The 23,780-nt window shown below is 43.8% G+C and overlaps 1 protein-coding gene across 1 annotated transcript in view; it reads right to left on the reverse strand.

The window, feature by feature from the left end:
• The window catches only part of LOC130404414 (trinucleotide repeat-containing gene 6C protein-like), an 80,400-nt gene extending 68,692 nt beyond the window's left edge, over positions 1–11,708 (reverse strand). Inside the window, exon 1 of the mRNA XM_056609126.1 lies at positions 11,534–11,708. Coding sequence (XP_056465101.1) covers positions 11,534–11,632 — 99 coding nt within the window. The 5' untranslated portion in view covers positions 11,633–11,708. The remainder of the gene's footprint in view (positions 1–11,533) is intronic.
• Positions 11,709–23,780: the final 12,072 nt, after the last annotated feature.

Genomic DNA, 23,780 nt, shown 5'->3' on the forward strand with positions numbered 1-23,780 from the left:
ACTAGGGTTGAGGAACATTGTATGCAAGCTGACTGAAAACCACTAACAACTCTGGTCCAAATTAATTTGTGTGCTTCCAACAGTATAATTGTTATAATGTCAGCATGTGGGATTATTTGAGGACAATATGGTGTAATGACGTGTTAAAATGTACTTTACTATGGGGCACTTGACTCAAACAGCAATCCAATAGAGCAGTGGAGCAGTATGCATTTTCTGTTGGCTAATTGTTTGTCAAGAACAGGCTGATATTTATAGACATGGAGCTACTGGCGTATCACAATACACACCTTTCTCACTCCATCTTCCTTCTTTTTCTTCTCGTCTTGTTTTTTCTTTTTCTTTTCTTCCATCAAATGATTATCTTGTTTTATTCCGTGCTTCTTCTAGTGGCTACAAAAGAAAAAAAAATCTTTGCAATCCGAAAAGTATCAACATCAGAAGTACTAAACCAATCAGCGGAATTATTAATATTTTATGAAATAAATGTCAGCATCGAACAGAGCTTAATTGTGTTAATTAATAAAATATCAACTCAGTTCAACATGATGCCTTAAAATACAATTATGAACAATGTTATGTGAATAGTACCACTAACGGGAGGACTGACGCTGTTAAAAAACCTATACCTTGATGATACTCATGAATTCCAGACTGCTCTGAGCTTTACTCTTCTCTTTTTGGACAATAATAATTTTGAATGCTGTGTGAACACTTGTGTATTGCCACCGTTTGGGCTTCTTTGTTGCCCAACTCAAACCAGTGATAACTTATTAAAATGCAAAAGCTTAGTAGCTATCAGATCTCCAGGGGTAAGTCTACCCTTAGGCAAAACGGCAGCACGCCTACGACACTGACAGCATTACAGATTAGGCTAGGAGCAACAAGGACAACTGCTTCACGTGCGTGTGTGTAACATCTGTCATAGCTCTATTCAAATGTTGCTTATCTCCACTTCATGAACCAATGACGAGGCTGTGTTACATCCCACTCCATTACTCAATGGGCAGAAGATTGCCTTGCAGACTCATGGGTTCTCCTTCAGATCCACAAGTAATGTTTAAAGGTCCCACGGAATGCAACTTTATGGATGCTTTAATAAAGATATTAGTGGGCCCCATGCACAGTATTTGAAAAAGTTCCCGAAATTCAGCCTTGGTGCAGATTAACAGCCACTACGAGCCAGTCGCATATTGAGCTTTCCCCAAACTAGGGGTGTAAATCTCTGGTTTCATCATGATACGATATTATATCGATTCATTGGACAGCGATACGATATTTGCCGATATCAAAAGTCTGCCGCAATACGATTTTGATTCAGGGGCATGCGTCCGATATGAGACGATATCATATGCCCATTTAACACGACCTCTTACAATCACATCAACTCACATCAACTTAATTATAATTTCATCATTTTATTTCTTTGCTCTTCCGGATATTTAAAACAAAAAAAACTATTTTTAATACAAATAATAAAGTGCCACATAATTGCATTTAAGTGCCAAAGGTTTTTTATGGCTTAAATTAAAGAGCCTGTAATGATCTTTCATTTTGAACGTAGACCATTCCCAACCTATCTGTGTGGATAGTTTTCTTCTAAAAACAAAACATCCCTCGGAATTATCTTGGCTGTTAAGATAAGCCGTCCGTGTTGCCAGATTGGGCAAATTTTTCAGCCCGATTTGGCTACTTTTAATCACGTTAGGCTGGAAAAACGGGACATATGCCCAATCTGGCAACACAAACCGAAACTAGACATCCTCGCGCTCACACATGTGCTCGCTGTTGCCTTGTTTAACCGGTGAATGGATATGAGCGGCTTGGCGCTTTGCGCAGACATAGTTTCACAAACACCCGCGAAAGGAGATATATAATAATAAAAGGGTGTAATACTGCGATATGCATCGATGTTTGGGCGTTGCATCGATGCAGTTGGATCGTTCGCCAATCAATCGATGTATCGATCTACATCGATGTATCGTTACACCTCTACCCCAAATGCGCTGTTTCGGTGTCTGTAGCTTTAATGCAAATGAGGAGGAGAGAGGCGGGTCAAGGAGGAGGGTGGAGGTGTGGCCCTGAGCAGCTTGCCGCCACGGTACTATGCGCTCTGTTTACAGTGGATGCATCGCAATGGCGAGGCGCACACAGCCTTTGGACGTGTTATGTAAATATTCTAGAACACTCCAGGTGCTGCGGCATGAGTCATGGAGCTCTATATCGAAAAAATATCATATCTATATCATATAATATATATCGCCATGGCCAAAAGCTGTGTGCGCCTCCAGACGATACTATGAATCTCAAACGACTGCGTCGGGTCCTCCGACGTCTCTGGTTCTTCCACGTCTACATCAATCTGAAGTAGACTGAACAAAGACATGGAGAAGGGATTGTTGCCCGGGATTGTCTCCCGCCGGAGCCTCGATGCTGAGGGACCACCACCTCGGCAGCTGGCAGTGATCAGCGCTTAGGCACCCCCGCCTCCTGCGGCGGGCAGCACCGAGGCGTTGGTCCCTCGGCAGCTGGCAGCGGGAAGCGGGGCTCAAGCGGGAGACAATCGCGGGCAACAATCCCTTTCTCCTCCATGTCGTGGTTCATGTACTTCAGGGAGTCAAAGCTAAAGTTCCTTTTCCCCAATCCCATCTCAACCATGGCTGAGATAACCTCCACCGTTCTGACAACTGACATACATGCCAAATGCAACATTTTGTGTATCAAAGTTTTGTTTTGCTAGCATGTGTTTTTTGCAGGTGTTGACTAGGGTTAATAAAGCAATAGCACAGGAATTCCACCCTTTTGTTTTTTAATGACATGTCTAAAAATATTAACTTCTAAATTAACATTCCAACCAGTTTTTGCATTTCAGGCCATCGTATTCATCCCAAACTCTATAGGCTGTAGCCAAAGTGAGCAATACAAAAAAGACAAAACAGAAACAAAGTTCAAAACGAATGTGATATGACAGATGCTATTATCCTTCACAAAGTAGAGAAACTTTGATGGAGATGATGCCCTGCCCTTTTCAAGCGAATCACCCGATCCTAAGGCTCTTTGTCTCTCTCTCTCTCTCACACACACACACACACACACACACACACACACACACACACACACACACACACACACACACACACACACACACACACACACACACACACACACACACACACACACACACACACACACACACACACACACACACACACACACACACACACACACACACACGGCTTGGGGCCCCCAATCGTGTGTCGAGTTTTTTTTTCTTTCTTTAATTCAGTAAACCACACTTAGTGTTTCACTTCAAATACAAGAGTTTAAAATAGATTTGTTATTTCAGTACCCTCTGAGGTTTAAACTACACTGGTTTGGGGTAAGTAACAACTATACTAATACAGGGATGGATTACTCTCATTGGGGCCTCAGATCAAATACAGAATGTGATATGTCTTAATAGGGCTTCCTTAATCATAGAAAATGGGTTATGGGTTGATGTCTGAATAGGACCCCTCAGGTAAATATCACACGATACGTGATGTGTTATATCTAAATGCCCTCTAAATACAGAAATTCTGCTTATGCCACAATATCTGTGTGGAACCCTGAATGTATCTAATCAAGTATGGACCAAAATATAGGCCAGGCCTTTAATGTAGGCTTCTGGTTGGGGGGAAACTAAACCCAGTGCTACATCTGTTCGCTTGTAAAGGCCCTGCAAGTCAGGTTTTAGTCTATGAATCTGAATGAATGAAGGTATTGCCCATTTCCAGTTGATACACCTGAATACAGAAAATCCCATCTAACAAATCAAAGTTTTCTGGGGGAGGACCCCAGACCCGCCCCACTCCCCCATTTACACCCACTTTTGGACAAATTGGAGGAGGGGGGGGTCTTTATTCATCTTTGCATGAAGAGTGTGGTTTGCGCCAATAATCATCAAGCACAGATGAATCCGAGGTGGTGGGAGGGGCCAAAAGGCTTGAAACAAATTCAAAAGGCTTTTCCAGCCCTGCACACACACACTTACATTTCTTCAAAATTCCAATAACTCTGATTAAGACAAGTTCATAGATCTTGTTTACGACATTTTTGGTTATTTTGACTTTTGGTTGATTCTGAAAAAAATTAAATAATAATCTATCGGGACGGACATTATGGCTTCAAGAGGCAAAAATGTTCAGAATGCAAAATGAAATAGAACCCTATGAATTACGTTTTCTTTTTTCACGTTTTTGTTTTTCAGAAATCGCCACAGGATAGCTGGTCGTTTTGGAATAATATACATGCGGATAGAACGATCATCAGTTAAACGGTTATCTGTTGGTCAAAAACACGGGGCAGGCGAGTCTGTTTTTTGCGGCATGCTTGCCCCTGTTTGCAATGCTTCACTGGAAAAAAGCTTTCTTCTAAGGCAGGGATGGGCAACTTTCATGATAAAGAGGGCCACATTTTTTATCATAACCATCGGAGGGCCACATGACTGCACACTTCAACTAAACGTGAGCTGAGAGAAGCTACATCATTTTGAATTTGGTAGATGATTTCCTGTATTCTGGTGCATTTTGGCGATGGCCACTACCTAAAAAATCGTCCAGAATCATAACCTATGTACGGTATGTTAATTGAACCAACATACATTAATTTCATGTTTTCCATGCTCAAACAGCCACATGAATGGTCAGTATTTTTGTCAGTGCAAAGGGCTCACATACATCATCATTCAATGAAGTCAAAAAACTGGAAAACAGTGGCCCAACATTAAGTGCAACAACTCAATGAACTCAAACCCAACCAGCAGTTGTAGTAGTTGTAGTGGCGACTTAAGTGGATATCTTTAATGACTGATATCTCTTCTAAGCAAACTAGACGCATGGGTTTGCCTTTGAATTCTATGAATTCTTCTCATCTTTCTTGAACGAGTTTTCTGTAACTCGATCAATTATTATTATTATAATTTTTTTTTATTTTATTTTTTTTATTATGTGCGGGCTGAGTGGGCATGCGGCCCGCGGGCCGCCAGTTGCCCATCCCTGTTCTAAGGCATTGGTTCTCAAAGTGTGGCCCGCGGAAACATTCCTGGCAGCCCGCATTGACATACAGATGTAATAAAATAAAAATAAATAAAAAAAATATATATATATATATATTTTTTTTATTATTATATCAATATTAATTTTAACAAAAATAAATAAATATAAAAGAAAACTCTAGCTTTCAATTGAATCCTGTTACATTTGCTAGTTCTAATCCGACTGCACATTACTTTGAAAGAATTCAATGAACCTCAGTTTTCTGATGCTGACCTCACTTGACCTCACTCCCAGAGGTCCACGGTGCATTGTTTTTTTTTCCCCACAGGGATGCTGATGGCGTTTTCCTTTGGCGGCCCTCAGTCCAATTCTGGGTTCCTAAATTGGCCCTCAGCTGTCAAAACTTTGAGAACCCCTGTTCTAAGGGGATGTCAGCCTCAGTGCCACCAAGTCCTGAATAGATTCTTGTTTAATCTGCGGATCACTTTCACTAGTAATGTTGTTTTGAGGAGGCATGCTCTGGTAACACAGAGCTGTTACTTTTTTCTTCACATGGGCTTTAGACTTTCATTAAGCGTATTTTTACGGGTCCAATCAATAGTATGTTTACATAATTTGCTACATTTAGGGTCTAATTTCATAGTGTTTATGAGGACTTGGCCGTCTTAGACGGCATCTTCGACCTGTTACTCAAAGTAGCGACACGTTGTGAGGGGACAATCCTCCATCCCCTCTCAAAACACTGCGATCGAAAACGCAATTATGAATTTATGTCTACTCGTCTGTAATTTTACAATTATTAAATAATTGACTACAATAGTTACTACAATAATCTGGCCAATTTTTGACATTAATTATTTTTATTCTACATCATTTAAGCATGCTTGATTCTGATTGGCTTGGAGGAGGGCATTAACCCGGCAGGCTGCCCGCTGACTTATCGGTTGTACTTGCTGCTGACTGAGCACAGCGTCATCAAATAGTAGATCAATACGCCACATGCATGTTTTTCTATCACAGAAATTTCAAACATGAGGTCCATTGTAAAAATAAACGTTTTAATAATACATTTAATAAGCATGCAATACGAATAAGGAAAAGCATAATTATTAAATTATTTGAATTATTTTATTATGTTAGCAAGAAAGAAATAGAATAAACGGGATAATCTCCTCAAGGCAGGGCAATAAACAGTTTGATATGCCCGGCTCGTGGAAGCTTACCGCCCGAGACGAAGCCGGACATATCAAACTGTTTATTGCCCTGCCTCTCTGTGATTATCCCTCACATCAATTTCAGCCAAATTATGGAAAATTTTGAAAATTCTGCAACATTCCACGTTTTACAGTTAATTCTATATTTAATACCACATTCTGCAATTCAGACCACGATTTCCGCATCGTGGAAATCACGTTGTGGAAATTGACAATTCCACTACGGAGAGGCATTACCAATCCGGAATAATAACACGCACACACAGTTTGCCCTACCTTACATAATGAAAATATTATTTTATTCAGGCAAGTCTAGGTGCTAAACGATTAATCAAATTCTATCCAACATCGCAATGTTGAACTGGATTTTTGAAATCTCAAAGGCTGCGATTAAAAAAAGTTTTAATGTTACACAATCTTACCAATCAGAGTCGGAATCTGAAACACAGGGCCACGCGGGGTTCACGTGAACGCAACCCTCCGCTCATGTAACATGTGAGTGATAGCAGTAGAAACGGTACCGAATCAAGTTCAAATTTCTTTACTTATCACACAACTTTTACACATGTTTTCAGGAGGGTGGCCACTACGTAAATGGCAAGTTTCTGTATACATCTGAATCTTACCTGGGGTTGATATAATGTTTGCATATTAACATATTGAATTTGCCATAACTCATAACTTGCCATAAGACTTTTTACACAATAACCTTTTTTGTTATTCACATCCCTAATATATATTTATTTATTTTGTTGCATCAAGTAAGTTTGGTGGTCTCCGTATAAAATAAATATATATATATATATATATATATAGTGGCATAAGTATGTGAGACTCTTGTTTCAGGGTGTTTTGGGGAACTACAAAATAGCAGGGAGGGATAATTATGTGAATTGATACAAATCCACCAGTGGCAGCATTGTACTTTGAAAGCTGGTGGGCAGCATGTCTTGGACTAGAAGGGGCAGAAAAAGAGGCTAAAGAAGAGGTTACGAATGACGTTAAGGCTTTGAGAAGGTTTCGAAAAACAGTTAGCATCCGTAGCCAATTGAGGCCAAATGAAACGGCATGTTTGAATTAAGGATGTTGTCTCGGCTGTTCTTTGTATGGGCCGTGGGTACAGCAAGGCGAGGTCAGCTTGACTCGCTTCCAATCATTTCAAAAACTCGCAACTTCAAAATAATATTGTATTTATTGTACAAATCAAAAATGAACAAAGGTGTCTTCTAAATTATGGAAATTATACTAGGAAACGAATAAACTTTGATAAGAAACGAGTGAACGTAATAAGAGGTCGAAAGACTTTTTTCAACCATCGTCTCTTTCCCTTGACACACACTGGCCGGGCGGTGTGAAAAGCCCGCACACAGACCCCTACAGGTAAGAAAAAGCAAAGCAGTCTCAGCATAAACAGTATTATATAATAAGCTAAATTAAGTATTCAAAATTTAGTTTTCATTTCAAAGTCAATTTTTCTATATATATTTTTTAATCAGTGTAGGCTATGCTATCTACGCCCATGGTTAAATAAATGTTTAGGCCTACTAGAAGGATTTCGACCAATGTTTTATTCGCAAAGACTGCAGTATGTTTTAGAACGCTGTCATGCACCTGCGCATGAAATGGAAACTCGATCGCGGAGCAATCGATTTCAGCACGTTCTTTCTGGAAAGCGCCGTTTCCGAACGACGTAAGGAGTGTTTCCTAAGAAGACTCCTAAGAGACCGTTCGGGAACCACGCCTATAGAGGTAAACACAGTGTTCCCATACATAGACCAATGTACACATACGCCGTCCATTGATTGGTCGACAGAATCGCACTTCCGTGCGACAGGAGGATAATAACAAACAAACATTATCCGCGAGTTATTTCTGGACAACGGCGAAAGCTTTGTTTATGGAAGAAAATGTCACGCAAAAGTTTGCTAACCTTCTTGGACGACCTACATTGTTGATCTTTGTTCATTGTGCGCGTTCTTCTTTTTCCTTGGATTTATTAGCACTGTGTGGGGCTGCTATGAGGTCACGATGGTAACGTGACCTCACGTTACCATCGGCTATAGCTTAAACCCCCCCTACCATAAGGGTACTGTCGGCGGTGAAAACGCGAGCCGTAACTGAGCTGCACCGAACCGCACCTTCCCAAGGAAATGCGCCATAAGAATGATTCAGGTCTCTAGATAAAAGTGGCTACTAAATGACAATAAAGTTAATAGTAATGTAACAGATCTCAACATTGGTTGAATCCAACTCCACACCACTGGTCCAGGAAACAGCAGTTGTTCTCCTCAATATGAAAGAAGGGGTGGCATAATGGACCTTGACCTAAGCTGCTTTATTGTCCTTCTCCATGCCGAGGCCACCGTAGCCAGGTCAACTGATTCCCATCATAAATATTTATTCTCTTTTGCCAAGAGGCTGGGCTTGTACACTGCCAGTGCAGTTGCCATGCTAAAAATAGCAAGTTGCTACTCTACTGAAAGGCATCGGAGAGAGTGGCAGTGACGGTGGGTGGTGTCATGGTGGATCAGGGAGGGGGAGAGAGATGAGGAGACGCTCTGATTCATTTGAGCCACTGTCAGACAATGACACAGCTAGGAGAAAGGGGAGGATGGATAGAATCAAACACTCTGGTTAAACAGTTAATGCATAACTACATATTAAAATCCTTTGGCTCGTCATCACTCGCTGCTGCACCACACTCATATTGGGCTGCTTGTTATCAAACAACCTCCTGAACTGCTGCTGGGGAGGCTAGCAGTAAACTGCTGACTGGTTGGCTGGCGGCTTTGGGCTAAAACTCAAGTAGGGATGGAGCCAAAACAGCTTTTTCCAACTATGTGCACAGGTCGGGTCTACAAAAGATTATGCTTATTAATAAGTGTATAGCCTTATAGCCATTGCTTCTTGAAAAGTAAATCAAGATATTGAAGTATTCTTTCGGTCTGTCCCATAAAATATCATGCATTGTCTCACTAGCTAAATAACTAGTGAGTGTATTAATTGCAGAAGAACAATTTCTTTTTACATAAATATAACAAAGTCCCTGCATTAGTAGGCATATGCTAAGCTTGCCTGTTAGCCACGGGCTAAGATTAAGTTGCAGCAATAGATTTACTCTAAGCTATGTCTATTCAGTAGGCATAGGCAGAGCAAATTTGGCTGGTACAGGCAATGTAGTTGCCTGCACTCACCTACATCAGTAGGTCGTCTACATCAGCAGGTGAGTGCGAAGCTAAATCAGTAGACATATCATATGCTAAGCTACATCAGGAGACGTAGAGGAAGGCGCCTTTTAAGCTACATCAGAAGGTACTGGTTTAGCTACGCACAGGCTAAGCTACATGATAGCAGTATAGAGGGACTGACATATTCCCTTAATCCTAGTTTCTGTTCTCAAGATGAATGTAACCCAGGTATCTGATTGGTGGATGTGAAGAGTGAGCATGGCCAGGAATGCCATCACTGCAAGACAAACACAGGCACAACTAGCATCTGGAAGCATGCTAGCTACCAGCGGCGCATGCACAACGCACATACACCTGAACACATGGGGACCAGGACTCTTTCAACACAACTCTCTAAGAAGAAAATAAAACTACAGCAGTCCAAACCAAAGCAGCATCATAATGTAAACGGTAGGATGTCCTAATGATGGCTCTGTAGAGCACATTAAATATCTCAATCTTAGAAACGTGAGACAATATTGAAACACAAAAAAATGTGTGTTCCTGTAGCACTGCAAAATGATTCGAAGCAGAATGTCCACATTCTGTACATTATTTGAGCTCCTGACTTGTTTAATTTCTACCTATATTCATGTGAGATATAATTATTTCACCAACTACCTGTTCCAACTTAAATCTTTTAGTTTAAAGAGATGCCAAGAGCTGGAAACGTAACAAAAATGGGTTTAATTCTTTATCAGAGAATGCGTTATGGAATTAAACAACCCAAAGAGGAAGAGAAGATCAATAAGCTTTTGCCTTCAAGGATGATCATCCCATAAAGGGTGTCTCAAGAGCCAAGACAGCTATTCACTGAGCCGTAGCCTATGACAACACCACTTAACTGCCGGTTAAGCTTCTGATCACCAGCTCCCTGCTCCTGCACTGTAGGCCCATGGGAAAAAGGGCTGACCAAAAGAGTCCAAACTGAGAGCAAGGCTATATGTTATACAGCAATAAGCACACAATGTTGTCTCTTTCTGTTATCATACCCCCTTGGCGCCTCCCTTTGAATACACTGGCCCTTTCACCAGCGTGGGCAATGACAGGGCCCAATGACCACATCCCCGAAAAAAAACGAACGACACCTCTCTGCCCTGCCTATCTGGGACACAAATTAATAAGCAATGTCAACAAGTGAGCAATGGATCATGCATTATCGAAGGGATGTGTGGACCATATGCAGAAGTGTGTACGTGAGGGTATAACGGACACAGAATGGCATTCACCTGCAGTGAATCATCTTAACAATAGTTCATCATTCATGCACGCATGTTACGGTTTCTTCGGCTACAGGCCAGTTTTTTGACAATTTGCGATTTAAAAATAAAATATAGTTAAGCATTCATTTAACATAGGCATCGGTTTAATCTAATCAGGAAAAGCAAGCTTAAAAAATTCCCTGCTGACCTAAAAACCTGCGGGGGATATGGTTACAAAAGTCATAGGGAAACGTTTAAAACAATTTCGTCAAACTTGACAGCACAAAAAGCAAGCATTAGTTGAAAGGTGGCCTCAGCTGAACCTGGGTATCGAACATTTTGTCCAACATAATGCTCAATGCATTTCATGCATTCGTGCAAAATGCTTTTTTAGTGCAATCGAATCAAATGCAACATGTATCAGTGTTATCGATACAAAATAAGGAAACTACCTATTCAATATACCAGAACAAGAATTGGCAGTGAGAGTAGTATTTTTTCATAAGGACCCCTGTTAGCTGAAGGAATTAGCATTGGGGGATATCATTTATTTGAGGTACATCATGTATGCAAGCTAAAGACTGTGTGCATGCAGATTTGAAAGACAACACTTTAAATCTTCCCCGACTGGCGATAATAAAACCCTAGACAATGCAATAACATCGACGTCAGAGGGATTAACGCTAGGCTGAATGACCGAACGCCACAACATGTTTCACTACTTCCACTGGCCTGCATTAGATGTTTTACAATCGTATATAAAAGTTAAACTAACATTAGCTATACCCGAGGATGCGAAAACAAGTTTTTGCAAGCTCGTCCGGATGTATAGGGTTTCCATTAGTGTTCCCTACCATGAAGTGTTCACTGGGTTCTTGTCGACGCTGATGCCTCTGCAGCCATTTTGTAGTAACTGGTCGGGGAAGGAAGGAAGGCGCTCGCAACGCTCGCATCGCCGCTGCGGGGCCACGTGACCATCAACAACAAACACACTAGTCCCCCTTTTCTTACGCTCCGCCTCGCCGTTACTATGACAACAACTGTGTTCTTCCATCTTTCTCTCACCTGGCATTTTATATCATTCCTCATCTGGCAGCGATTGATCTGAGTTCGCTACGTTGCTGTGTGTGTGCGTGTGCGTGTGCGTGTGTGTGTGTGTGTGTGTTGGACGTAGTTTTGCATATCACGGCAAGTAATTTGTCAGTATGACTGTCAGTAACCTGTCAGTATGACTTTCACGATAAGTAAAGACGAGATGAAATGGAAGGCAGACCATTGAATGGAAGTAGTATGCTCTATTCGCACCGACAGAGGGCGACACGTTGTTATTTTTACTTGGTTACTATACACCAGTCCACAGGGCTCTGTAATTATGCAATTGACCACTAACAAACGCGCGCTCGCTCTCTCTCTCTCTCTCTCTCTCTCTCTCTCTCTCTCTCTCTCTCTCTCTCTCTCTCTCTCTCTCTCTCTCTCTCTCTCTCTCTCTCTCTCTCTCTCTCTCTCTCTCTCTCTTTCTCTCTCTCACTCTCTCTCTCTCTCTCTCTCTCTCTCACTCTCTCACTCTCTCACTCTCACTCTCACTCTCACACACACAAACACACGCTCAATAATTAATCAGTCCATACTCAATCATCATACTCGGCCTCCAGGAGTCTTCTTTATATTTGCTAAACAATATTTATGGAATTAGCCACTGAGTAATAATTTTTTTCTGCTTGGTCTTAAAATGTTATGTCTATTGTAAAACTATTATATAAACAAATATTGGAGTGCCTTTCATCCGCAACATAACCTGGTCAAGAACAACGTATCCACTCTGAATAGTTCCCCATCTGAAACCCAATCCGATGCAGAAAGGCAATATAAACTGACATTAATTTGAACAATAACTCTCATTGGCCCTTCTACACTATTCAAATTGTGCTAATGTTCATAAATACATATTTCGTATATTCCCACCAATAAGTAGGCTACAGTATATGGCTCATTGTGCCCTCCTCCTCCCCAGATTTTTTTTTTAGAAATCTACCAGCCACTCATCTTTTTTACCAGCCACTTTTTATACGCTATATATTTTTAATATACACATACATTTTAAACAATATAATAGTAACAAAAGATGAGAAAAGTGTTTTTCATACGCATCTTTTTAAACATCTGTCATGTTTACTTAGTTAAGGTGTTACGATGACAAGTTTGGGGATAATTCATCTATACAAAGTATTTTCAATAAAAAACAAATTGACATATTAACAATAAAACAACATGCATGGCTACACCATTATAAGTAAATTTGTTTTTTTATATTTACTTGTGACTGCATACAAATGTGTCCACAGACATGGTAACTAACGTATGACAGTAAGCATTATTGGCCCTTAACACTAATATTCAGAAAAAACACTGCCTCAAAAGGCTATTGGCTTAAGCAATACAAGTAGAGGCATATACTTGAACTTTATACCCTGAACTTTTAAACGTTGCAAACGTGCAAAAACATGATTATATATTTATGTGGCATTCAGTCCAATGCTGAAAATATATCTGTGGCATTCAGTAGGCCAATGCTGTGGTAAAGTGTGTAAAGTATGACCAAGTGTTTCTTTCTGTTCAATAGTCTAGAACTTTATCAATCCCCTGTGTGAGAAATTTGTTAATGTTTGTCCCTATAAAACAATAATGGTAAAAAAAAAAAATACAAAACACGAAGGTAACTGAGTAAGTCAAACCTTCCAATCTGAAGGCTCTACTTAACCACTCCCCCTACTCACTTCCACCAATGCAAAGCGAACAGAACTGAGTAGGGGAGGGCGTAGCCTAACTAGTTTGTGAACGACCCAGAGAAACGCAACGCAAATTCAATGTGAACATGTATGAGGCTTTAATAAAATCCCGGACGATTTTGAAATTCTGCATCAACATTTTTAAAAGTGTCTCAAAAAGAGGGCATGTCCCTACTTTAAAAAAAAAAACTCGACACCGTGCCCAGGCGACAAATGACTGGTGAGAACCTTCTTAAACTAACCTTTAATGCTGGATTTAATTATCAGAATTCGGATTTTATCCAAGTATTCTGACTTTATTATCAGAATGCTGAATTTGATCTCATAATTCAGACTTTATTAGCCTATTCGATTTCTGAATTAAAATTTTTGTGATGAATAACCTACATTTTTACAGTCGATGTGCAGCACTTTAATTCCCGTCAACTTTTTTTTCTAACACCAGCACTTACACAACTATGCCCATGTTCCTGACTGCTCTATACAAAACCATTTATAGCACATCTATTTTTTTGCTGGGTAGTGATAGTCGCCCTAAATGCAGCTTTATTGTGGGCTCTGATTCTGAATGAATGCCGCTGCTGAACTGTGTGAATAAATGAAGGGAACTGAAATCTAAAGAAGACACGTGGTTTTGATGTACCGGTGAATTCAAGCTGAAAGTGGAACATTGCTGCCATCAGGGGAAATGAATGTCGCCGAGGCCTATTGTAAGTAGCTTTCAATTCCTTGTTATATCCATTTGGTATGACAATAGAAACTGAATATTTCAGTTTCTAGCTCTAGATTCCCCTACCCCCCTAACCACACAGATTTTTTCCTGTAGAAACCTATGGTGGAAACGATACACCCTCTCAACCACAAAATGTTTGAGTCACTTCTATGGAAGACAAGTAAATCTGTGCCATCGGATTTTGAAAATAAAAAGCCATTGTACTCTAAGGAGGTGAGGGGCCAGACTAAGAATGGTTCAAAAAACTCCAATGAAGAACAAAAAAAGAGGAGATGTGACCCGGCCCGGAGGAAGCCCGGGGCCCCCGTCTGGAGCTAGGCCCAGACGGAGGGCTCGATGGCGAGCGCCTGGTGGCCGGGTTTGCCACGGAGCCCGGTCGGGCACAGCCCGAACAAACTACGTGGCACCCCCCCTCTCTTCATCCCATGGGTCCACCACCTGTGGGAAGACCCGTTGGGGTCGGGTGCGCAGCCACATGGGTGGCAGCGAAGGTCAGGGGTCTCGACGGACCAGACCCGGGCGGCAGAAGCTGGCTCTGGGGACGTGGAACGTCACCTCGCTGTGGGGAAAGGAACCGGAGCTTGTGAGGGAGGTGGAGCGCTATCAGTTAGATCTGGTGGGGCTTACCTCCACGCACAGTCTCAGCTCTGGTACCGTACTCCTGGATAAGGGTTGGACTCTATTCTTCTCCGGAGTTGCCGAGGGCGTGAGGCGCCGGGCGGGTGTGGGGATACTCATAAATCCCCGGCTGAGCGCCGCGGTGTTGGAGTTTACCCCGGTAGACGAGAGGGTCGCCTCCCTGCGCCTAAGGGTTGTAGGGGGGAAAACTCTGACTGTTGTTTGTGCGTATGCACCAAACAGCAGCTCAGAGTACTCGGCCTTCTTGGAGACCCTGAATGGAGTCCTGTATGGGGCTCCAGTAGGGGACTCCGTAGTTCTGCTGGGAGACTTCAACGCCCACGTGGGCAACGATGGAGACACCTGGAGAGGCGTGGTGGGGAGGAACGGCCTCCCTGATCTAAACCCGAGCGGTCGTTTGTTATTGGACTTCTGTGCTAGTCATGGATTATCCATAACAAACACCATGTTCGAACATAAGGGTGCTCATAAGTGTACCTGGTACCAGAGTACCCTAGGCCGAAGATCGATGATCGATTTCGTGATCGTGTCATCTGATCTGAGGCCGCATGTTTTGGACAGTCGGGTAAAGAGAGGGGCGGAACTGTCAACCGACCACCATCTGGTTGTGAGTTGGATCAGGGAATGGGGGAAATTTCCGGATAGACCTGGTAAGCCCAAACGAGTAGTGCGGGTGAACTGGGAACGTCTGGAGGAGGCCCCCGTCCTAGGTATCTTCAACTCACACCTCCGGCGGAGCTTTTCTGGCATTCCTGTGGAGGTTGGGGGCATTGAGCCGGAGTGGGCGGTGTTCAAAGCCTCCATTGCTGAAGCTGCGGTGGCTAGCTGTGGCCTCAGGGTCTTAGGCTCCTCAAGGGGCGGTAACCCTCGGACACCGTGGTGGACACCGGTGGTCAGGGAAGCCGTCCGACTGAAGAAGGAGGCCTTCCGGGATATGATATCCTGGAGGACTCCTGACTCGGTTGCAGGGTACCGACAGGCTCGAAGGGCTGCAGCGGCTGCCGTGTCGGAGGCTAAGCAGCGGGTGTGGGAGAAGTTCGGAGAGGCCATGGAGAAGGACTTTCGGTCGGCACCAAAGTGTTTCTGGAAGACTATCCGGCACCTCAGGAGGGGGAAACGGGGAACCATCCAAGCTGTGTACAGTAAGGATGGGACTCTGTTGACCTCAACTGAGGAGGTCGTCGGACGTTGGAAGGAACACTTTGAGGAACTCCTGAATCCGAATAACACGCCCTCTATGTTGGAGGCAGAGCTCGAGGTTGATGGTGTTTCGTCGTCAATTTCCCTGGTGGAGGTCACTGAGGTAGTCAAACATCTCCGCAGTGGCAAAGCCCCAGGGATTGATGAGATCCAGCCAGAAATGCTAAAGGCTCTGGGTGTTGAGGGGCTGTCATGGTTGACACGCCTATTCAACATCGCGTGGGAGTCGGGTACAGTGCCAAAGGAGTGGCAAACCGGGGTGGTGGTTCCCCTGTTCAAAAAGGGGGACCAGAGAGTGTGTGCCAATTACCGGGGTATCACACTTCTCAGCCTCCCTGGTAAAGTCTACTCCAAGGTGCTGGAAAGGAGGGTTCGGCCGATCGTCGAACCTCAGATTGAAGAGGAACAATGCGGTTTTCGCCCCGGACGTGGAACTACGGACCAGCTCTTCACTCTCGCAAGGATCCTGGAGGGGGCCTGGGAGTATGCCCATCCGGTCTACATGTGTTTTGTGGATCTGGAGAAGGCGTATGACCGGGTCCCCCGGGAGAAACTGTGGGAGGTGCTGCGGGAGTATGGGGTAAGGGGGTCTATCCTCAGGGCCATCCAATCTTTGTACTCCCAAAGCGAGAGCTGTGTTCGTGTTCTCGGCAGCCAGTCAGTTTCGTTCTCAGTGGGTGCTGGTCTCCGCCAGGGCTGCGCCTTGTCACCAATCCTGTTTGTGATATACATGGACAGGATATCGAGGCGTAGTCGTGGTGGGGAGGGGCTCAGTTCGGTGGTCTGAGGATCTCGTCACTGCTTTTTGCAGATGATGTGGTCCTCATTGGATCATCGGCCTGTGACCTTCAGCACTCACTGGATCGGCTGGCAGCCGAGTGTGAAGCGGCTGGGATGAGGATCAGCACCGCTAAATCTGAGGCCATGACTCTTAGCAGGAAACCGGTGGATTGCTTACTCCGGGTAGGAAATGAGTCCTTAGCCCAAGTGAAGGAGTTCAAGTACCTCGGGGTCTTGTTCGCGAGTGAGGGTACTATGGAGCGTGAGATTGGCCGGAGAATCGGAGCAGCGGGGGCGGTATTGCGTTCGCTTTACCGCACCGTTGTAACGAAAACAGAGCTGAGCCGCAAGGCAAAGCTCTCGATCTACCGGTCGATCTTCGTTCCTATCCTCACCTATGGTCATGAGGGCTGGGTGATGACCGAAAGGACGAGATCGCGGGTACAAGCGGCCGAGATGAGTTTTCTCAGAAGGGTGGCTGGCGTCTCCCTTAGGGATAGGGTGAGAAGCTCAGCCATCCGTGAGGAACTCGGATTAGAGCCGCTGCTCCTTTACTTAGAAAGGAGTCAGCTGAGGTGGTTCGGGCATCTGGTAAGGATGCCCACTGGGCGCCTTCCTTGGGAGGTGTTTCAGGCACGTCCAGTGGGGAGGAGACCTCGGGGAAGACCCAGGACTAGGTGGAGAGATTATATCTCAACACTGGCCTGGGAACGCCTCGGGATCCCCCCGTCAGAGCTGGTCAATGTGGCCCGGGAAAGGGAAGTCTGGGGCCCCCTGCTTGAGCTGCTCCCCCCGCGACCCGACCCCGGATAAGCGGATGACGATGAGGTACTCTAAGCACTGAATATTTATGCATTGAAATAACGCATTTGGATTTGAATTGAACTCCTATTCAGCTTTATTTTTCAATGTTAAAAATTCAAAGATTCAACGTCAAAAACTTCAACATGGGGACGTCGATTACGTTGAAATTAAAATCCAGAAACGTTATTTCAATGCATAAATATTTAGTGCTCAGAATTCAATGGCTTTTTATTTTCAAAATCCGATGGCACAGATTTACTTCCATACACTTCTCCTTCGTCATGCTTATCATACTATTGCACGGTTCTCAGCTGAGTCAGTCAGACTCTGTGGAGTTAGTGCTACCGAGTTTCCGGTGAATCGAATGGTGAACGAGACGAACGAGAGAAACGAACCGGTTCGGTTCGTTCGTCCTAAAGACTCGTTCTTTCGAACCGGTTCGCGAACGACCGAGCCAACACTAGTCCTTACAACAAAATGCCAGTGGTGGAACGAGATGACAAACGCCGTCACTGTTTACCTGTGTAAGGACATGGTTCCCTTTCAAAATGTCGATAGAAAGGGCTTTAAAGAGATGGTCAAAACACTCGATCCCAGGTACGCGTTACATGCCCGCAAACCCTTCAGCCAAATTGAGATGCCAAAACTATACGGCAAGGTCCGCAAGCAAGTGGAGAAACAAATCCATGCTATTAAACATTAGTGTTTTTCAGAGATGGAAGTAACTTGAGAAAAGATTTCAGCAGCATCCCCTCCCAGCATCCAGAGAGCATGCGGATATATATACTGTATATATATCACTCATGCTGGTGCCACTTCAGACAAACGCTACAATGGGTCTGTTGACGGAGTTCTGGGGCCGTATTCACAAAGGATCTTAGGCAGTGGTGTAGTCTATTTTATTGTAGTGGGTATACTGTGATGATTCCCTCCCAGCCTCGTACAATCCCGTCCCACCGGCACGTGTACGCGTGTGGGGCGCTTATGGGGTGTCGCACCACACTCACTAACGCAGGGGTCTACAACCCACTGATTTAAGAGTATAACGATTATGAGCAATCATGGAAAGCTGAGTAGGTTTATCCGTTTTAATAACAGTATGAACAAATACAACACAAAAATGACGAGTTGTCCTTTGTATATCTATAGTAGCAATATGTGGCACATGCTAAACAAGGACAAAATCTACTCAAAATAATTTAATGAACTCTTTACAACCATGGCTAACCAGTGCATGAGAAGGAGATGACAGGAGACTAATGTTTCACTCTTTCAATTGCTCTAATGTTTCACTCTTTCAATTGCTCTAATTTGAGCTCTTACTGTTGTTATCTATCATACCATACAGTAATTGAATTGTGTAAAAGTGTGAAATTACTGCACCTTAAAAATGACCATGAATTAGCTATACTCTCATTTGCATAGTGATTAACATTATGAATTTCAATTGTGTATACCAACTGTATCTTGGCTGACATTTACCTAACTCTTTTCCCCTCCACTCTAACCAAGGATGCCTGTTTTTAAATTCCCTAGCCTGACACCCAGTCTGAAAGGCTGGCCAGGGGTTCTCATCTAAAAGTAACAAGGAGATATAAAGTGGGATTAAAACATTGTCTTCTGTTGACTACTTATTATGTGGTTTACACATTAATATGGGAGGACTGGACACACACACACACACACACACACACACACACACACACACACACACACACACACACACACAGACAGACAGACAGACAGACAGACAGACAGACAGACAGACAGACAGACAGACAGACAGACAGACAGACAGACAGACACACAGACACACAGACACACAGACACACAGACACACAGACACAGACACACACGCGCGCATGCGCACGCACACACACGCGAGAAGGAGGGGCTCGGCCCGCCAACTAACGTGAAGAGACGCATGGGCAGCTTCGCGCTTCGTAACAGAGACAGGGCAGAGCGCGCAGGGGGAATTTTATGAATGTTGTGAATGTAGGAGATAAGTTCCCCTGCTTCAAGTATTTTATTGCAGTTATACCCAACCGGTATTTGCGAAAAATAAACACAGAAGTGAAAGATCTGTCACAAGACGATTGATACGTATCCGTGCACATTTTTAAGTGGGTATACGCAAATCCTGATGCGTTCCTAGTGGGTATACGGCGTATACCTGCGTATCACGTAGACTACACCACTGATCTTAGGGCTAAAAGTAGGTCCTAACTGGCGAATTTAGGAGTAACTCCTAAAAATAATGGGCGTGTCACTCTTAAATTTAGGACTCCTAACTTTTTTCACTAAGAGCAATTCACAAAGTATTTTAGGACTAAAAGTAGCACCTAAGTCTAGGAGAGCTTAAAAGTCCTCAAGAGGACTCCTAACTCAGTAAGACCTATTCACAAAGAATCTTAAAATGCCTGCGAGACGAAATGTTAGGGTATTCAACTTATTGTGGAGTTAATGAGCGATGCAATAACATCCCCGACTAACAGGAATAATCCGATTAGTCCCGAAATAAAATGTTATAAAAATTATAAATTATAAAAAAATATATATAACTTATAAAAAATAAAAATAATTGCGCCATCAAAAGACGAGGACGTGTTCGTCAATAGGAAGAAAGTGCATTCCATCAACACGCAGGTTGTTTTTGATGCAAATTTTAACATAGCCTACTGGATGTTGTTGCAAAGTGGCCTGGATCTTCAGCTACCCATGATTCGCGCATTTTAATGGTGAGCGGTCTGAGGCAGCTTTTTGAGATGTAGGAGTTGGGTGTCACTTGCTGGGTGACAGTGACTATCCATGCAAGACGCGGCTCTAGACACCCTACCTTAATCCACAACCGGGAGCACAGTTAAAGTGTAACGTGTAAGTGATTACGCAGATTACGCTTAGTCCTATGCGTAAAACACATCGTATTGGCTCTTTGCGAGCACACAAACATACACGAAATGTTGTGGAGAGAGGAATTGGGCAGATGAAACGTCGGTTTCATGTCCTCCACGGCGAAATACGCCTCACCCCAGAGAGGGCAAGCACAGTAATCACGGTATGTGCCATTCTACACAACCTTTGCAAGCGGAGGAACATTCCACAGCCAGACGATGATGATGATGATGATGATGATGATGATGGCGATCAACATTACAAGGAATTTGGCCGTGTGGAACCGAGTGGACTGGCATTTAGGGATCACTTTGAAAACACATTTTAGGTAAACACCTTGGCACAAATCAGTCAACACTTGGGTAGTTCGTAACATTTATTTTCTTTTAGATTTTACGTATTTTTATTGTTTGCTTTCTCTCTCTCTTGAACGTGCAGGCTACAACGTCATTATCGTGGTCTGCACAAAATTGTCATCATGCGTGTATTCTGCTAACTGCACTATAACTACTCAATAGGAATTCATTTCTAGCTTAGGCTATTTCCTTGTTTTTCAGTGATTCAGTGGGCTCGTCTGAACAACCAATCACCGAACTGACCGCTTCTAAACTCGTGCACGAGAATTGACGTAATCCATAGCAACGGCGCGTCACTCTTAGTTCACTCTTTGTGATTTATCCTTAGTAAGAGTAGGTCTCAGCGGCTTTGTGAATAACTTTTAAGAAAAAACTCCTACGTAAAATGTTTTAGCGCGAGTTAGGAGCACTCCTAGCGGTAAGATAAAATGCTTTGTGAATACGGCCCCTGATGTTTTACAGCCTCAGCCTCCACAACTCCCCTAAGGGCTCTGCATACGAAAATGGCAATGTATTTAGTTTTGGTGCAGATACAGATACATGCACAAACATGCACACGCCGATGTTCTAAGATGATGAATGTCTCCTTGCAGCGCAGCAGGTACCCAAGGTCTTGGGGCGGACTCTCGCCACATTGATAGGTTCAGATGTGAACATTATCGACGACAATCTAGCTCGACAACCGGGGGTCAGTCGAGTTCTCCTGCCCGGTCAGTTTCCCATCAAGGCCTTGGACGGCCGCCTTCTCAAGACCCCCACCAGACGGTGCCTATCCGCGTGCTCCTTTCTGGCAACCACCATAAGGCTGTACAGTTCCATATCCTGCCAAAAGGTCTGCCTGAAGCAAGCCGCCGCAAACCGAAGTCACCACCATTTCCAATTCGACCCTGACGTGTTGGGGGTCCCCGCGGAATACCTTGACTTCAGGGAGATGTTTAGCAAGGCCAAGGCTACCTCTCTTCCACCGCATAGACCTAATGACTGCGGCATCGACCTCCAACCCTGCTCCGTTCCGCCTAGGGGCCGCCTGTATTCCCTGGCCGCCCCTGAGAGAGAAGCAGTGGACACATACATCAACAATTCTCTGGAGGCGGGCATCATCCGCAGGTTTTTTTCTTTGTTGAAAAGAAGGATAAGACGCTTCCCCTGCATCGACTATCGAGGGTTGAACAATATTACAATAAAGAATCGTTACCCTCTTCCTCCCATCGCATCCGCCTTCGAGCTCCTATAAGGCGCCACCATCTTCACCAAGCTCGACCTACGCAATGCCTATCATCTGGTTCGGAAGACTGGATATGGAAGACTCCTTTCAACACCCCCTCCGGCTGCTACGAATACCTGGTGATGCCCTTCGGCCTCACCAACGCCCCGGCTATCTTACAAGCTATGGTTAACGGTATGCTGAGAGACATGCTGAACAAGTTTGTGTTTGTCTACTCCGAAGACATCTTGAACTTCTCCCAGTCCAGAGACGAACACGCCCACCAGGTCCCGGCGGTCCTGCAGCACTTTTTAGAGAACTCCCTCTTCATTTAAGCAGAGAAGTGAGATTTCCACGCCCAATCTGTCTCCTTCGTGGGCTATGTCAGATGGAGGGGGAAACAAACTTCTTCAACGCTTCCTGGGTTTTGCCAACTTCTACCGGAGGTTCATCAGAGGATACAGCATGGTGGCAGCCCCCCTCACGACCCTGAACTCCTCGAAAGTGCCCTTCCAGTGCTGAAATCGATTGCTCAGAGATCGAATTTCCATTTTATGCGCATGTGCATGACGGCGTTCTAATAAATATTGCAGTCTTTGCGAATAAAACATTGAAACATCTAAATCCTTCTAGTAGGCCTAAACATTTATTTAACCATGGGCGAACATAGCACAGCCTACCCTGATTTAAAAAAATATATAGAAAATATGGAAACAGCGAAGGAGATTGCAATCACATCCTTAATTGGATCTTAATTTAATCAGTCGCAGCCGTTCAAATTAGCTATTGATTGTCTGTTTACAAAGGTGTCTGACTTGTTGATAATTTATGAAAATAGATATCATGAAATGAAAGCTAAATTTTTAATAGTTTATTTCGGTTATTATATAATACTGTTTATGCTGAGACTGCTTTGCTTTTTGCTACCTGTCTGTGTGCGGGCTTTGCCCGACGTCAAGGGAAAGAGGCAGTGGTTGAAAAAAGTATTTCAACCGCTTATTAAGTTCTCTGGTTGATTAGAATGGTTTATTTATTTCCCAGTATCATTTCCTTATTTTAGAAGACAGTTTTGTTCATTTTTGAATTGTAAAATAAAGTTGAGTTTTTGAAATTATTGGAAGCGAGTCGAGCTGACATCGCCTGCTGACCTCACGTATGTACTGTTCTGTATATTGGTGAAACACAACACTGTCAATGTGGCAGTTCCATGCTCAACGGGGATTTCTATAGGTTACTGTACAGTGATGGCGACTTGCGTCAGGAGCTGAACCATCACTATGGTAGAGCTAAGAAGGTTCTACGAGCGCTTCAGTACAACCTTACCAACCAACGATGTACGAAAGAGATTCGTAGCAAAGAAGGTTTCGGGAACCATGCAAAATGTTAAGGTAGATCTTAAAGTAGAGGTTATGAATGACGTAGCATTAGGAAGGCTTTAAGAAGATTTCGGGAAAACTGGGCCCTGGTCATGCCGGATCCTGAACGGCAGATCGTGGTCGAGGTGGATGCCTTTGATGTAGATACAGGGCTGTCCTATCCCAGAGTGCTGCCGCCGACCAAAAGCTGCACCCCTGCGCCTTCTTCTCTAGGCGGTTGACCCTGGCCGATAAAAACTATGACATTGGCAAAAGGGAGCTTCTCGCAGTCGGACGGAGCTGCCGTTCTCAATAGAGCACAACTGTGATCGCCCTCTTTTTTTAACAGCTC

The sequence above is a fragment of the Gadus chalcogrammus genome, chromosome 2, assembly GCF_026213295.1.
Source record: "Gadus chalcogrammus isolate NIFS_2021 chromosome 2, NIFS_Gcha_1.0, whole genome shotgun sequence".
Lineage (NCBI taxonomy): Eukaryota > Metazoa > Chordata > Actinopteri > Gadiformes > Gadidae > Gadus > Gadus chalcogrammus.